This window comes from Pteropus vampyrus, unplaced genomic scaffold (genome assembly GCF_000151845.1).
Source record: "Pteropus vampyrus isolate Shadow unplaced genomic scaffold, Pvam_2.0 Scaffold208, whole genome shotgun sequence".
Taxonomy (NCBI): Eukaryota; Metazoa; Chordata; class Mammalia; order Chiroptera; family Pteropodidae; genus Pteropus; species Pteropus vampyrus.
The window spans coordinates 352,195-368,691 of record NW_011888989.1 but is presented as its reverse complement, the minus strand read 5'-3'; the positions used below and the strand labels follow the sequence as shown (position 1 = coordinate 368,691).

Sequence of the window (16,497 nt, the reverse complement as noted above, 5' to 3'; positions counted from 1 at the left end):
CTCTTTGCTTTGTTGATGGTTTCTTTTGCCGTGAAGAAGTTTTTTAGTTTGATGTAGTCCATTCATTTATTTTTGCTTTTACTTCTCTTGCCTTTAAGGTCAAATTCATAAAATCCTCTTTAAGTCCAACGTCCTTGAGTTTTGTTCCTATGTTTTTTTCTGTGTATCTTATTGTTTCAGGTCTTATATTTAGGTCCTTAATCCATTTTGAGTTAATTTTGGTGTATCGTGATAGATAACAATCTAGTTTCATTCTTTTGCAGGTGGCTTTCCAGTTTCCCAGCACCATTTATTGAAGAGGCTTTACTTTCTCCACTGTATGTTTTTGGCTTTTTTGTCAAAAATTATTTGCCCATACAAATATGGGTTTATTTCTGGATCCTCGTTTTTGTTCTACTGGTCCTTGCGTCTGTTTTTCTGCCAATACTATGCCATTTATTGTTGCTTTGTAGTATAATTTGAAATTGGGCAGAGTGATGCCTCTAGGCTCATTCTTTTTTTCTCAAGATAGCTTTGGCAATTTGGGGTCTTTTGTGGTTCCATACAAATCTGATGATTTTTTGTTCCTTTTCTTTAAAAAATGCTGAAGGGATTTTGATGGGGATTGCATTAAATCTGTATAATGCTTTAGGTAATAAGGTCATCTTAACTATGTTGATTCTTCCAATCCAAGAACACGGAATATCTTTCCATTTCTTTGTATCCTCTTCTATTTCTTTTAATAGGGTCTTGTTGTTTTTATTATATAGGTACTTCAAATATTTTGTTAGATTTATTCCTAGGTATTTTATTCTTTTGTTGCAATTGCAAAAGGAATTATTTTTTCCACTTCTTTTTCTGACACTTCATTATTAGAGTGGAAGAACGCTATGGATTTCGGAACATTGGTTTTGTATCCAGAAATTTTACTATATTTGTTTATTGTTTCTAGAAGTGTTCTTTGGGAGTCTTTAGGGTTTTCTATATAGAAAATCATGTCATCCACAAATAGTGACAGTTTGACTTCTTTGTTACTCTTTGGATGCCTTTGATATCTTTCTCTTGCCTGATTGCACTTGCTAGGACTTCCAACGTTATATTGAAAATAGTGGCAATGTTATATTGAAAACAGTGGCAATGTTATATTGAAAACAGTGGACAGCCTTGCCTTGTTTCTGATCTTAGAAGGAAGGTTTTTAGTTTTTCACCATTAAGTGTAATGTTGGCTGAGAGTTTGTCATATATGGCCTTTATTATGTTAAGGCACTTTCCTTCTATACTGATTTTGTTAGGTGTTTTGATCATAAATGGATGCTGTATCTTGTCGAAGGCTTTTTCTGCATTTATTGATATGATCATATGATTTTTATTTTTTAATTTGTTTATATATTCCTGTTTTTGATACATGCTTTTTCTTCTTAAAGATGTCTCTCCACCCTAAGGGGGAGGGTAAAGAGGGAGTTAGATGGGGTAAAAGAGTTCAAATATGTGGTGACAGAAAGAAATCTAACTATGAGACGTGAACATACAGTGTAAATGTATATATACCTTATTGTTAAAATGTACAGCTGAAACTTATTGGCTTTCGTTAACCAATGTCACTATAAAAACTGAATAAATAAATTAAATTTTTTTTAAAAAAGTCCTTCCAACATTTCCTGTAGTACTGGCTTGGTGTTGATAAATTCCTTTAGCTTACTTTTGTCTGGAAAGCTCTTTATATGTCCCTCATCTCTAAATGATAGCTCTGCTGGATAAAGTATCTTGATTGTAGATCCTGAGTTTTCATCAAGTCAAATATTTTGTGCCAAACCCTTCTGTCCTGCAGAATTTCTTTTGAGAAATTAGCTGCCGGTCTATGGGTGTTCCCTTGTAAGTAACTAATCTGTTTACTCTCGCTGCTTTTAAGATTGTTTGTATTTAATTTTTGGCATTTTAATAATGATGTGTCTTGGTGTGGGCCTCTTTAGATCCCTGATTTTTGGAATTCTCTGAGCTTCCTGGGGTTTTATGTCCATTTCCTTCACCAGGTTAGGGAAGTTTTCCATCATTATTTCTTCAAATAGCTGTTTGATATCTTGATTTTCTTTCGTTACGTTGATCAGATGGATATTTGGACCCTTAATCATGTGCCATACGCTCTTTAAATTATTTTTGTAGTCTTGGCATCTCATCTCTTGCCATTCTGATTGTGTGTCCTTGGCTTTCCCATCCTCTGGATAGGGCATTTGATCCTTTTCTTTATTCACTTTATTTATTCCTTTATTTATTCCATTTAATATACTTCTCATCTCAGGTAATGTGTTCTTCATTTCAGACTGGTTCCCTTTTATCATTTCCATTTTCATTTTTATGTTTTTTATCTCTTTGGTGAAGTTCTCACTTCATCAAATTTATCTACACTTCCCAAATTTATCTACACTCCCCAAAAGTTCATTGAGCATCTTTATAACCAGTGTTTTGAAATCTGCATCTGTAAGATTAATTGATTCCATTAAATTGGATCTCTGTTCTGTTCTCTCATATGGTTTCTGCTTCTTTGTTTTTCCATTTTGGCTGCCTTTCCATGTCTGTTTCTATGTACTAAGCAAAGCTCCTAAGTCTCCCAGGCTTATTTGTGTAGATTTGTGAAGTAGGTATCTCAGGCACAGTCCTGAGAGGGGTTCAGCTACAGGCCAAATTTAGCCCAAGCCTCTACCCCTCTGGGACCACCTGTTAAGATTCAGCAAGCAATCAACAGATGTTGTGCTTATAGTTGCCTCAAAAGGCCACACCAGAAATGACGGCCAGCTGCCTCCAGTGTGAGTCTAGGCACTGCTCAGCAAGGGGCACCTGACTTGCTGAGGATATACTTGGTAGTGGCTTGGGTAGGAATGGGAGTCGAGGGAGGCAGGTTTCAGGGAATCCTCTGGGCGGTGCAACCTCTGTTATTCTGTTTGATGACGTCACAGCTATGGCAGTGCTGTGTCTGTGCACTGAGAGGGGGAAGGGCTCAGCAGGGAACAATGGATATCGCTGGCACTTCTGTACTGAGCGAGTCTCGCCTAGGCCCTCACTCCGACAATGTCTTCCTGTAAGTCCCTGGTGCTCCTTGTACTCAGCCGAATTGGCAGTGGTGCTCAGAGCGAGCAGGACTGCCATCAAGAAAATCTGCTTGCAGACGTGGCCCCTTTAAGAGGCTTCTGTTGTTGCTGCTGCTGCAGCCTCCATCTCTTTCAGCTGCTGGAGATCCGATAGGCATGCGTCCTAGATCTGTTCTACGTTCTGCCATTGCAGGGTGATTACTTGGATCTCCCTATCTGCATGGCTTATTCATCAAGATCCCAGACAACTTTTCTTTGCTGCTGCTCCTTGTTTCCATCACAATTTTGATTTGGTTGCCAGAGGGATGAACAGAGCCTCAATCATTGAAGGCACTTTTTTTCTCTCTCCATTTTTATGTTTTTTAACTCTTTGTTAAAGTTACACTTCCCCTAAGTTCATTGAGCATCTTTATAACCAGTGTTTTGAACATACATCTGTTAGATTGCTTAACTCCATTATTTCTGGATCGCTGTTCTGTTTTCTCTTATGGTTTCTATGGTCACTGGAGTAAGATAATTTTAATTAATTGGGAGTGACTGAGCTGTCAGAGCTGTCTTGAAGTTTTCTACCATTGGTTTGCCTTGATCCTACATGATAGCCAGCCAGGGATCCAAATGAGAATCTGGGATTCTGCTAGAACCCATCCCCATGGGAGGATCTAGATTTTCAAGTTTTGTCTCTTCAGTACTGTGGGATTACAGCAAATTCCTCTTTGATCTTCAGCAGCATTTTGCCTACCTTCTTATACCACATAAAAGTAGATGTTGAAAATTGGCTCATTTGAAATTCCTTTCTCTCCAGAATTTTGACCACGCAAGTTCTGGTTTTCTTGACCATTCTCTGATGTCATCAGAAGTGCAGTTTTTAAAAAAATATATTTTATCTGCCTTTATTAGGTACTTTTGTGTTAGTGTGCTACATGCTGCTCCATGAAGGCCCAATGCAGAAATCAACTGCTTCCATTCTTTACTTTTTATAATCCATTCCACACATAGCAGCAAGAATGTTTTTTATAAATTTTTAATTAGCACATGATGCTTCCCTATTAAACTACTCCAGTGGCTTCTTATCACATTTAGAATATAATCCCAACCACTTTCCATGGTTTACAAGATGCTGGTCCCTATCCCTCTCTCCAACTTCACCTTATATCCCAGCTCCAAGCCTCACACAATCACTATCCTCCAGTCCCAGTGACCTTCTTGCTGTAGTTTAAACATGCCACACTCATTACATTCATGCCTCCACACTGTCTGAAACAGGTCTTTGTTCTTCTAGCTTCTCAGTTAAAGTGATAGCAACTTGGAAAGGTCTTCCTGGACCACCAGATATTTAAAGTAGCTCCTCTCAGTCATGAACAACATATTACGATGTGATATTTCCTTTGTTACTTATTTCCATTGAAATTATCTTGTTAACTTATTTCTGTTTTGTTTTCTCACATTAAAATATAAGCTCTATGAAGCAAGACCCTGTCTATCCAATGTTCTAATCTGTGACCAGATTGGAGCAGGCTGTTAGTGCATGTGTGGAAATTAATCCATCCAGCTTTTAAGACAGAGACAGGGGGAATGAGGTGAAGACTAATAAAGACCATGGCACCAGGCTGTATTTTAATATTTGCTCAATCCACTTGATATTTCTGAGAATTTGCTTTTAGGAATTCCTTGTTTTATTTAGGGATATGAATATATTCTCTACATAAGCACTCTGATAATAATAACCCAAGACCCAGTGCTGCTGTTTCTGTTTAACTTCTTTGTGTAGCTATGACCTTACAATGCTCATTAGATACATCCTGGAAAGTCAAGGAGAGTGCTCCCTGGGTGAAAATAGTTTTTGATTACAGTAATAATAAAGAAAAAAAAATGATTAACCAATATGAAAAAAATTTTAATTTATTATTTTTATTTTGCATTACATTTAATATGTATTACTCTCAGTTTTCCTTCTCATTTTAAAATTCTATAGTAATTTTAATTTTTCTAAGATTTAGTATGTTTTAATCGGCAAAAAATGTTTCAAGTTTGAACTTGAATAAATTAGAAAAAAATCACATCAGACTAATGCATCATTAATAATAGAAATAAATTTAGCATTTAAACTACACATTAAAAATATTCTTGCTCTTAAGTACAAGCAACTTCAATTATTTCTCACTGACTATCTTTTGTATATTAATCAATAAATACAGAAAGTAGGACAGTTTCGTTCTCACCTTCTTGCAAAGAAATTTAAAGATTTCATGAATCCCGTAGGAGCAGGGGATCTTCTACTTACTCACCAAGGTGATATGAGATCCAGAAACCAACATTAGCTTTTCTTTATAAGGAATAAGGAATTGATGTTGGATGTATGCAACCGGAGTAAGCCCAGCCCAATTTCCATCACTTGTCCATGTACGCCACAAAACTCTGACCACATGACATTTCTAAAGAGTTCCCTAAGTGTGGGATGCCTTGGTACCTTGGCACATATTGTTCCTTCTAATTGGAGTGTCCTTCCCCTCACGTCTCATCTCCTGTCAAGACCCAAGTTCAATAGTACACTCTCTGTTGAAGTCTTCCCTCGGTATTCTCCAGCATTCTGTCCACACCTTGAATAGAGCATGACTTTATTGTATTGTCTCCTTCCATTAGTCTGAGTGGTTTTAGCTTTCCATCATTTTTGTGTCTTTCCAGGGGCTTTCATTTCTACTACAGAGTAGATACACAATAAACATTTCTTAAATAAATGGATAATCACACATAAGAACTTTACCTTGCTTTCTCCATTTTAAAACATTTTCATTTATCCTTCAAACTTATCCTGTAGAGGTTCATATGATTAGCTGGAAAGACCCATTTAAGCCTTTTGATAACTGTCTTTGGCTACAGATTTTAACTTTTTTTTTCCTATGAAAGGTCAGGGGGTATAACGATCATTTTGAGTATCTGATATAAGGTATGGACACTCTCTCCAGAATTTGCTCACAATTACTGACACATAAAACTGATCAGCATCAATCTGTGAAGAAAAATACTTTAAATTGTGGTTCTGTCATTCACTAGTTGTATGAAAATCACTTAACTTCTTAGTGCCTTTTATTTCCTCATCTAGAAATTGGGATTATAATAATACATATCTCAAAGAGTTGTTGTGAGGACTAAATGAATTAATTATATAAAACATTTAGAATATTGCTTGGCATAGTATTTAATGTGTTATTAGGTTACAGGAATTAGAGGTATCAAGATAAATCAGTTATGATTCCTTTCCTTGAGGAGCTGAGAGTCCCATGAGAAAGACAGATGTGCACATTAAAGGCAACCTGGTGACACTATGGTGGAAGTCTGGTCAAGGGAGCACTGAGAAAGAAGTACTTTCCCTGTGAGGCGTGGGGTGGGAGCATCAAGGAATGCCTCACATGGGAGGTGTATTTTAGCTGAGACTCGATGGATGAGTGGAGTTGCTTGTTGGAGTAACTGAGAATGTCTATTTTATCAATCAGGTATAAGTAAAGACACTATTTAGCTGTTTGAATGCACAAGGGGCAACTAGGGAATAACAGCTATCGAGAGTAGCCTTAGCATAATGTCTTTGGTAGAAGGTACTGGAGAGGGAAGCTGAAGCACATTGCAGACATAAACTAGTTTATCTAACACTCATATATAACTACCTTCCCCTCTTCCTTCCATGCTATAGAGTTAGGAAAGCAGAACACTAGGCTTTCCTATACAGGTGAAGTCCTGTGACAGGTAATAGGGCTTTTGCCAGGAAGGGCTTTTACAGAATAAATATGCAAAGCCTTACAAGGAGAAGAATTCTTTGGCTTTTTTTTTGTTTTCTTCTTGCTTGGAATTTGGTTTTGAGGCTTTAAGATAGGAAGACAAAAGCCTTATGCTAAGATGTAATGGGAAGATGCTGAGAGCTTCAGTCCTTGGTGGCTATACTCAGCAACTGCATTGCCTGAACCACCTCCCTTTAGACTTCTTGTTTGTGAGAAATATCACAGATGGCTAGGCTTCCTTTAGCTTAGAGCCAAATGCATCTTTAACTGATATTAGTGGTAAGCAATGCCAGGTTATAGAAGGCCTTGAATGCTCTTCACAGGAGCTATGACTTCCACATGTGGGCACTGGGCACTATAGTATAATCTACCTGCTGAAAGAACAGCTTTACAGTCACACAAACCTTTATTCAAATCACAGCTCAGCCAGTTACTCTCTGTTCAACTTGAGAAATTTGAGCTTCATCAGGGAAACATTTACTGAAACTTATTTAGAACACTAACTTTAACTGTAGCATGCTAAATAGAATGGAGGAGGTCCAAAAACGTTCTGATGGTGCTGGATTTTACAAATGTTCTCTGAGATATAACAACTTTATGACTAAATACCTTAGAACAAGTTGCTCTAAAGTTCTTCAGAGAGAAGTCTTTTTATTTCATGTACTATAAATGTCTGTGGCATCTTGTATTATTCCTAGGAATGCAGCTAGGAGTGCAGAAATAGATGGTGAGAATAGCCAAGACTAAAGAAACAAATAATTTAAGATTCATTATTCCATACTAATGGTACTATCTGTGCTTTAGAATCTGTGAATAACTAAAGTAGCAGGAAGTTTAAGTGCAACTCCATTTCCCTTATGTCCACTTAAAAGCCCCTATGTTGCTCTTCTGGGTAGGGTTAATTAAGCCTAGGAAGTAGGTGGTTTAAAGATGTTTGCCCCCAAATATCTAATTACACTTTCTTGTTAAAGGTGTTTAAGGATTCTATATCAGAGATAATCCATTTTAAAGAATAAAGGAAAGAATCCTGTCCAAAGCAAATGTCTTGAGTAGGAATAGTACATTTCCATAAGATAATATGAGACTTGGATTGAGGATAACTAATTTCTCAAAGTTCCACAACTATTAACTAGTCAATATGGGACTTGACCCAAGGTTTGTGTGACTACAAAGCTGTACTTTTACTGTACTAGACTGCTGCCATGCTCAGGCCTTAAGCCTCTCTGCTTCCTTACCCACATAGTTTGCAGGTTATACCCTCAAGCTAAAGAGAGCAAATTAGGCAGCCAAATGGGTTGTGACAACTTTCTGCTAGCTCTGACCCATGGTTTTGTTAAGAAACCTTCTAGTACCTGGCTGGTGGTGGAGACACGTTCAGGAGTGGAGAAAGGCTTTCATTAGACAAAAACAAACAATTTAATACTCCAACAAGTTGCCTAGCACTGTGTGAACCAGGAAGATGGATGAACAATTAAGCTTTATGTCTATTTAATCAAGCAAATGTAACCCCAGAGTTATTCTAGTCTTATTGATTTATCTGTCCCAGGAAGCTGACTGTTTTAACATCTCTGGCACTAGTCCAGAGGGACATATTTAAAATTTGTCCCACTTGCTTAAGGACCACATGTATGATTAGAATATGAGAATGCTCAAATCAAAACTCTTCTTTCTCCCACACAAAGGCAGAGAGAAAGGCTGTCCTGCTTTTAGGTACAGGTTTGGATCCAAATAAAGGGGCTACTGTATGGCTACTGAGTGTAAATGCAATGAATGATTTCCTGGTACTACCTTGAGGAACTCTATCAAGAATCCTGAGAGTTGCAACTCATCGAGAACACAGCTCCCTTCTAAGATCAAGAAAGCCATGAATTTAGTGGTAGAAGTAGGACTCTAAGAAAGAGAAAGTAGCACATGAACTTCTTCATGATCAGTCATTTCATTTGGTCACTTAGGTGTCTTCTTAGGGCCCAGGGCACTCACCTCAGCATGCCAGATGGGATTCACAGTGTTGCCTATGATCTTAGATCTCCTCTCCTGTCCATGGTGAGGGAGGGCGGGGAAGATGCTGTGCTTCCCAGGCTGAATGGAAATCTTCAGGTAAGGATCTGGGTTGAAAAACATCCCTTTCTTCAAACCCGTGGCCTGGAAATCTATAAAATAAAAGATAGTTTAATTTAAATGAGTTTTAGTGAGGTTGAAGATCATAATAGACCTTTCAAAAGGAGAAAAGTCCATCTAAAACATGGAACAATCTTTTAATCTCTAGACTATTTCTACCTCATTACAAATATGTCTGTATAATCCACTATATGGAACATTTACTGGTATGTATTAAATTATTTTGGTGAGAAATCCTTGTAATAAATCAATATGACTGGTATTAAGGTCACTAAGCTTTTCAAGCGAGGACAATTAGCCTTGACTGGGTTGGACTTTAGTATTCTTTGGGCAGGCTAATATAATGGGATTGGGTGAGGGTCACCTTAGAAAACTTAGATGAAAAATGAGTAAGGAAATCCAACTTTGAAATTTTATGGACCTAGGTGAAAATTTCTCTGCAAAGTGAAGACACAAGAAAAAACAAGGGTTATAGCCTCACAGTAAATATGATCTTAGCTGAATAAGAGAACATTAGAAGAAATAAAGAGAAAAAGGAGGGTTAAAACAGCAAAGAGCATGGACACTGGAGAAATGAGAAAAGAAAATATGGTTTCCATGGAGTTAAATGCATATCAGTGAGGAGAGTTTTAAATAACCATGCTGTCAGGCAAAGCTTTGAAAACTGAACTGTTTCATTTAATTGAAATTGTCTGATCCTGTACAATTTCATGCTGAAGGGAGTTGGGGGAGAGAGAAAAAGAGAGAGAGAGAGAGAACAAGACCATTTGTGATAATGTTTTATAATTATTCTAGGATAAATCAAAATCATTTTATATTTATTAGAAATATATTTATGATGTCAAAAACACAATTAAAAAGTTTTCTATTATTGAAGTATCCCTCCTTCCCCCAAATTATTTCCATTTATATATCAGTGAAAGAAATGGAGGTAAAGATACATTGAATTGATACCCAACCCATAGTATAAATTGTGCTGTGTTTGAGTAATTTTTTACTAAGAAAAAAGTACAGAAGTTTTTATATAAATTTACTTAAAAGTTATTTTGAGTTGATTTAATGTTATTTCCATAATAAAATTCTTACTCTTGAATTATAATATACTGCAATGAGGAGAGAAAAAGGTAGAAAGTACAATAAGCATCATAGAAATTTGTAAAACCCAGGGGAAAAATGATACAAAGCACAATAACCATCACAGAAATGTATAAAAACCATAGGAGTATATGCAGAAAAAAGAGAACACAGCAACTTGAGGTTTCCCTCCTTAAAAAGGGTTGTTCATAAGGTTGGTTTTTAGCTAGTGTCTGGGAACTTGGATCTCTGGAGGGTTTCCACACCTCAGAACTGATGAGTGGCTCATTTTATCTAACCTGGGTGTGTAAACTATGTGGTTTATGCTGAACACCTGCTTTCCTTTTGGGAATCTGGAATTTTGGTATTTGCTAGGCAGAGGTGCCTATGTGACAAGACCCCAAAGAAAACCTTGACTCTTAGTCTGTAATGAGCTTCCCTGATATACAACATTTCATGTGTTGTCACAACTTGTTGATGGGGGAAATAGGCACATTCTGTGTGATCCCACTAGGAAGACCCATGAAAGCGAGGCCCTGATTTCCTCCAGACTTCTCTCCAAGCACCGTTAGCCTTTGGTTATTTAACTTTATATTCTTTCAGTGTAATAAGTTGTAGCCATGAGTATGATTATATGCTAAGTTTTAGTGAATCATCAAATCTGAGATGGTGTTGGAGATCCTGACATATATAGATAGATGATAGATAGATAGATATAGATATAGATATAGATATAGATATAGATATAGATATAGATATAGATCTATAGATGTATAACAGACATATAGATTTATAGATTTATTCATCATAAAATAATATGACTACTATCATCTCATCAGGTCCATCCCTACCACCTACCACTTATCGGCAAGTCACTAAATTCTGGAAACCATTCAATGACCTTCAAATACATTATCTGATTTAATTTGAACCATGAACCCTATAAAATTGTATATTACTAATTTGAGAAAGAGAAAATGGAGTCTTATGTATTAAGTAACTTGATAAAGTTGTCAGAATTGGTCAATATTTGAAATAAAATTTGAACCAGTCTATTTGATTCCTAAGTCTGTGCTTATAATCAATAAGTTATATTACCTTTTAATAGAAACATCAACATTGACATAGGTTAAATTCTCAAGCATAAATGAATCTTTTTTTAAAAATATTCTATTCTAGAAAACATGGTACAGTGAGAGATGTTTCCATATCTCTCCCCTTGAAACAACAATAAGCTGAACATCTAAAACTCAATAAAAACATCCAACCTGTACATCGACACAACTTAACATGGGATCTGCAAATAAGAGCTACTGCAGGTCAGAACAGCAGGAGTCAGGCAAAAGACTGGGAGAAACAATGAAGCTGCCTCTCGCAGCCCCAGCTTCCTGCAAAAAGAGGGGAAGAGGAGAAGGTGTGGTGGATTCCCTGAACAGCCCTACCTAAGAGAGCTGCGAGCTTCTCTCAGCAGCAGTTTCCAGGGATCAGGGCAGAAAGCAGAGAAGTGGAGATGGCAGAGAGGCAACAGCTGATTATTACCAGTTGCTGTTGCAAAATATAAGGCTGAGGAGCAGCCCCTATCCCCCAACACAGAGGGCATATCCCCCACATCCTCCAACACTGAACACTGTGGAGCCCCAAGGGAATCTGAGCAAACACTACTGAAACTATTGCTAACACTGACAAGGACTGAGACTGAGGGTAGCGAGTGTGATTGAATATTTTAAGAAAAAAGGCATTATTAAGACTTTATATAAAGTAGGGATCCAAGAGGATTAGATGTCACCTACTGAAAACCAAAAGAAAAACTCCTTCATAGCTATGGGCAAAAGAGAGACATTTATGTAATAAATCTTTCTGGAAAAATAGCAGAATACACTTCCATTAATGCCCAGGTGGAGAAATAGTCTATTAAACACTATGATCAACTAAGGTGACAAAGCAGCTCAGAAAGAAAGAGAAAAATCTCCAGAAAATAAGCTTACAGACATAGAAATATGCGATTTAAATAACAGAGAATTCAGGATGATACTTCTGAAAAAACTCAATGAAAGCCAAAATAATTCATATCAAAAATTCTAGGAGTTGAAAAAACAGCTAGATGAGCAGAATGAGTTCTTTAGCAAGGAGATTGAAACCCTCAAAAAGAACCAAATAGAATTTCTGTAGATGAAGAACGCACTGAAAGAGATAAAAAATGAAATAGCAAGCTTGGGAAATAGACTTGACCAAATGGAGGAAAGGATCAGTGATTTTGAAGACGGAAATCTATAAATAAATTGTAAGAAGAGAGAGACCAAAGAATGAAAAATAATGAAAGATAAATACAAGAACTAGCTGATACCATTAGGTAAGGAAACACAAAAAATAATGGGCATTCTCGAAGGGCAGCCAGGGAAAAGAAGATGGTAACCTATAAAGAAAACCCATTAGATTTTGGGATTAGATACTGAGATTTTGATTGGAATTGCATTGAATTTATAGATTAAGTTTGGGATAATTGGTACCTTTATATTGCTTCTTATTCAAAAACATTTTTATTTTTTTCTCAGGTCTTCTTTCATGTCCTTCAGTAAACTTGTACTTTGCTTTATAAAGATTTACACAGTTAAGTTCAATTTGGATCTTATTAAAATACATGTTTCATGGAGTAAAAGTATTTGAAAACTGTTGCAACAATGAGTGTAAAGAAAAATGCATGGAACTGGGAGTCAGCATACCTAGTTTTAATTCTGGAACACTCACTATTGAACTTTATTACTTGAGGAAATCTATTTAATTCTTTCAGGTCTCAATTTCTTTAACTATAAAATTGTTCGAATGAATGTCTGTAAGAACATATAGAGTTTTATGATTTTCCAGAAGTAAATGATACATTAATGGGAGAATACTTAATTTACTCCCATTTTTACCTGCATTTGTTTTTTTGTTCTGATGATGAACATAATGCACAATTATTATAACATTTTTAAGTTCAGAATGAAAAGAAACAGAATTTTAAAATTATTTCAACTTGTACCATGTAGTGGCAACCATTACCAGACTTTTTCCTTATTACTTTCCAGTATTTTTCTTTGCATAATTGATTTCATATTGAATATACAATCTCTATATAATATAAATACAATCTCTATATAAACACTTTCCCTTAGCACTTAATAGTCTAATTCAAAGATTCGAAGTTATCTTTAGCTCAAAAACATTTCTCCTATTATTGTTTCTGTTCAATTTGTTCTGACTTCTTCATTGAAAATACCAATTACGTATGTGTTGGTGCTGTATGTGTCATCCATCCTTTCCCCTCTCATCTCTGTATTTTGCCCTTCATCTGTGCATTCTGGGAGAGACTCTCAAGTCAGTCTACCAGATTACTAATTCTAATTCTGTAGTGGTGACTGTGTTCTTTATGGCTTTCTAAAACCCACTTTTAATTCTATGTTTGTACCTTTTAGAATTACATTTCTCCTTGATTGTGATAGATAGAAAAATGTCCCCCACTACCCCCAAAGATGACCACAACGTAATCTGTGGAATCTGTGTAAACCTTACATGTGTATACCTTACATAGCATAAAGGACTTTGCAGATGTGATTAAGTTAAGAATATTGACTGAGATAAAGAGATTATTCTGGATTATCTAGATGAGCCCAATGTAATCATAAGAATCCTTATCAAATGGAATTAGGAGGGGCATAGTGAGGAAAAATTGATGTGACAATGAAGCAGAGATTGGAATGATGCAACCATGAGCCAAAAAATGCAGGCAGACTCTAGAACCTAAAACAGATAAGAAATGAATTTATCACTGGAGACCCCAGGAAGGAACCACTCCTGCTGACACACTGATTTTATTCCCTTGAGATTCATTTTGTACTTCTGACTTTCAGAACTGTACAAATATATTTGTGTTGTCACCAATTTTATGGTAATTTGTTACAGCAGCAATAGAAAACATATACACGCAATAGAAAACAAATACACTTAGTTTTCTAAGTTTTTATTTTTGCCAGCTTCAAAGAACTCTCTTACTACTTTTCCTCATCTTAAACTTACTTAATAGGTCCTAAGCTTTCCTGTATTTTATTGAGAGTACAAGCAGAGGAATGATAAATGCTTCAGTAGATATTTATCAATGAACTATTTCTTTTTATCTTGACTGTTATGTCCTTCAACTTTTTTATGAGGTAGAATCTCTTCTCTACACATTCTTCAAGTCAAAATGTCTGCTATTTGTTCATGAATAGTTTGTGGAGTCTTGTTATTTGTCCTTTCTAGTCCTTTTTGTCCTTTTCAGTTAGTTTGGTCACCCAACTGGCTACTGTTGGAATCTTCGTCTCTACTTTTATACTTGGAGATGACTGGCATCTCTAGTCAAGTTTTTGATACTTTATGGGTTTGCTTAGTTATAGATTTGTTGATCTTTTTATCGTGGGATTTGTTATGATACTTTAAGTAGTATTTATTCTTTTTTTCCTAGATTGAGTGAATTAACACACATATATGTTCAGCTACTGAATATCATACTTCCATGACCATTCCAGATTTGCTTCTTTAGCTGCTAACTTTACCACTCCAGTCATATTTAATTGATGGCAATTTTGCCTTGGAATAAGTGTAAAAAAATTATATTTGGGGGAGCTATAGGAGATGAACCAATTGTTTGAACTAAGTTGGGAAGGTGGTTTTCTTTCCTATGGTGGGTTTGTGAGCCCATGTTTGCGTTGCGGAGCCAAAATGGGAACCAATTAATAGAGAGGGATTTCATTTCCTTCCCCAGTTCCACACAACTAATCCGACATCACATCATTCTTAGGCTTTAGGATTTCACTGAGCTTTGGTTAGTAAAAATTCCTCGTCATTTTTGGCAGGTAGTTGAGTAGCTTTCCTGGTTTCTACTGTTTCTGAAGGTTTGTAAAAATAATTTTTGCTTCTCAAACATTTCAAGAGAAACACAAGAATAGCAAATCAGGAGTTGTTAACTTTTTGCCCTAGTAATACAAAAGTATTGGGGTTCTTCACTTTTTTTTTTTAACCTAGACAGATACATGCTAATGTTGTCAATGGATTTTTTTTTCATAAAAAAGCCTTTTTTTTTTTAAGAGCAGTTGTAGACTCACATCACATTTAAGAGGAAGTACAGAGATTTTCTACATACTGCCTGCTCCACATATGCATAGCCTCCCCCATTATCAACACCTCCTACCAGAGTGGTATATTTGTTATAATTGATGAACCTACATTGACACATCATCATCGAAGAGTGATAAATACTTTACTTCTCTTCTCAAAGTCTATAGTTTACATTAGGGTTCACTTTTGGTGTTGTATATTCTATGTGTTTTCACAAACATATCCATCATTAGAGTATCATACAGAGTATTCTCACTGCCCTAAAAATTCTCTATGTTCTGCCTGTTCATATCTCTTTCCCCAATGCCTATCAACCACTGATCTTTTTACTTGCCTACATAGTTTTGCTTTTTCCAGAAAGTTGGAATCATACACTACGTAGCCTTTTCAGATTGGCTTTTTCTCACTTAGTAATATACATTCCATGTCTTTTTGTGGTTTGATAACTCATTATTTTTAGCACTAAATATTCCATTATCCGGATATACCATAGTTTATTTATCTATTCATCTACTGAAGGACGACATATTGATTGCTGCCAACTTTTGGCAATTATGAATGAAGCTGCTATAAAAATCTGTGTGTAAGTTTTTTATGGACTTAAGTTTTCAACTCATTTGTGTAAACTTTAGTCAGTGTGATCACCAGATCATATGGTAAAGAGTATGTTCAATTTTGTAAAAGACTACCACAATATCTTCCAGAGTGTCTGTACTATTTTTGCATTCCTACCAGCGACGAATGAGAGTTCCTATTTCTCTACACTCTTGTCAGCATTTGGTATTTTCAGTTTTCTGGATTTTGGCCATTCTAACAGGCATGCAGTGATATCTCACTGTTGTTTTAATTTGCATTTTCCTGATGACTTATAGTGTGGTGTGTCTTATCATTTACTATTTGCCATCTGTATGTCTTCTTTAGTGAAATTTCTGCCAAGGTCTTTGGCCCATTTTTCAGCTGGATTGTTTGCTTTCATCTTATTGAGTTTTAAGAGTTCTTTGTATATTTTGGATAACTGCCCTTTATCAGGTGTGTCTTTTGCAAATAGTTTTTCCTGGGCTGTGGCTTATCTTCTCATTCCCTTATTATAGTATTTTGCAGAGCAGAAGTTTTTAATTTTAATAATATTTACATTATTTTTTAAATTTATATATTTTTTTATGTATTGATTATTTCTTTCATGTATCATGTCTTTGGTATTGTATCTAAAAAGGCATCACCGTACCTAAGGTCACCTAGGCTTTTTTTCCTATGTTATCTTCTAGGAGTTTTATAGCTTTGTATTTTACATGTGGGTTTATGATCCATTCTGAGTAATTTTTGTGAAGGAATTAAGGTCTGTG

At 35.9% G+C, this 16,497-nt stretch overlaps 1 protein-coding gene across 1 annotated transcript in view; it reads right to left on the bottom strand.

Annotated features, from left to right (window-relative positions):
• Positions 1 to 16,497, bottom strand: part of HECW1 (HECT, C2 and WW domain containing E3 ubiquitin protein ligase 1) — a 483,256-nt gene that overhangs the window by 171,976 nt on the left and 294,783 nt on the right. The window contains exon 6 of the mRNA XM_011372467.2: positions 8,813 to 8,982. Within this exon, the coding sequence (XP_011370769.2) occupies positions 8,813 to 8,982 (170 nt within the window). The remainder of the gene's footprint in view (positions 1 to 8,812; positions 8,983 to 16,497) is intronic.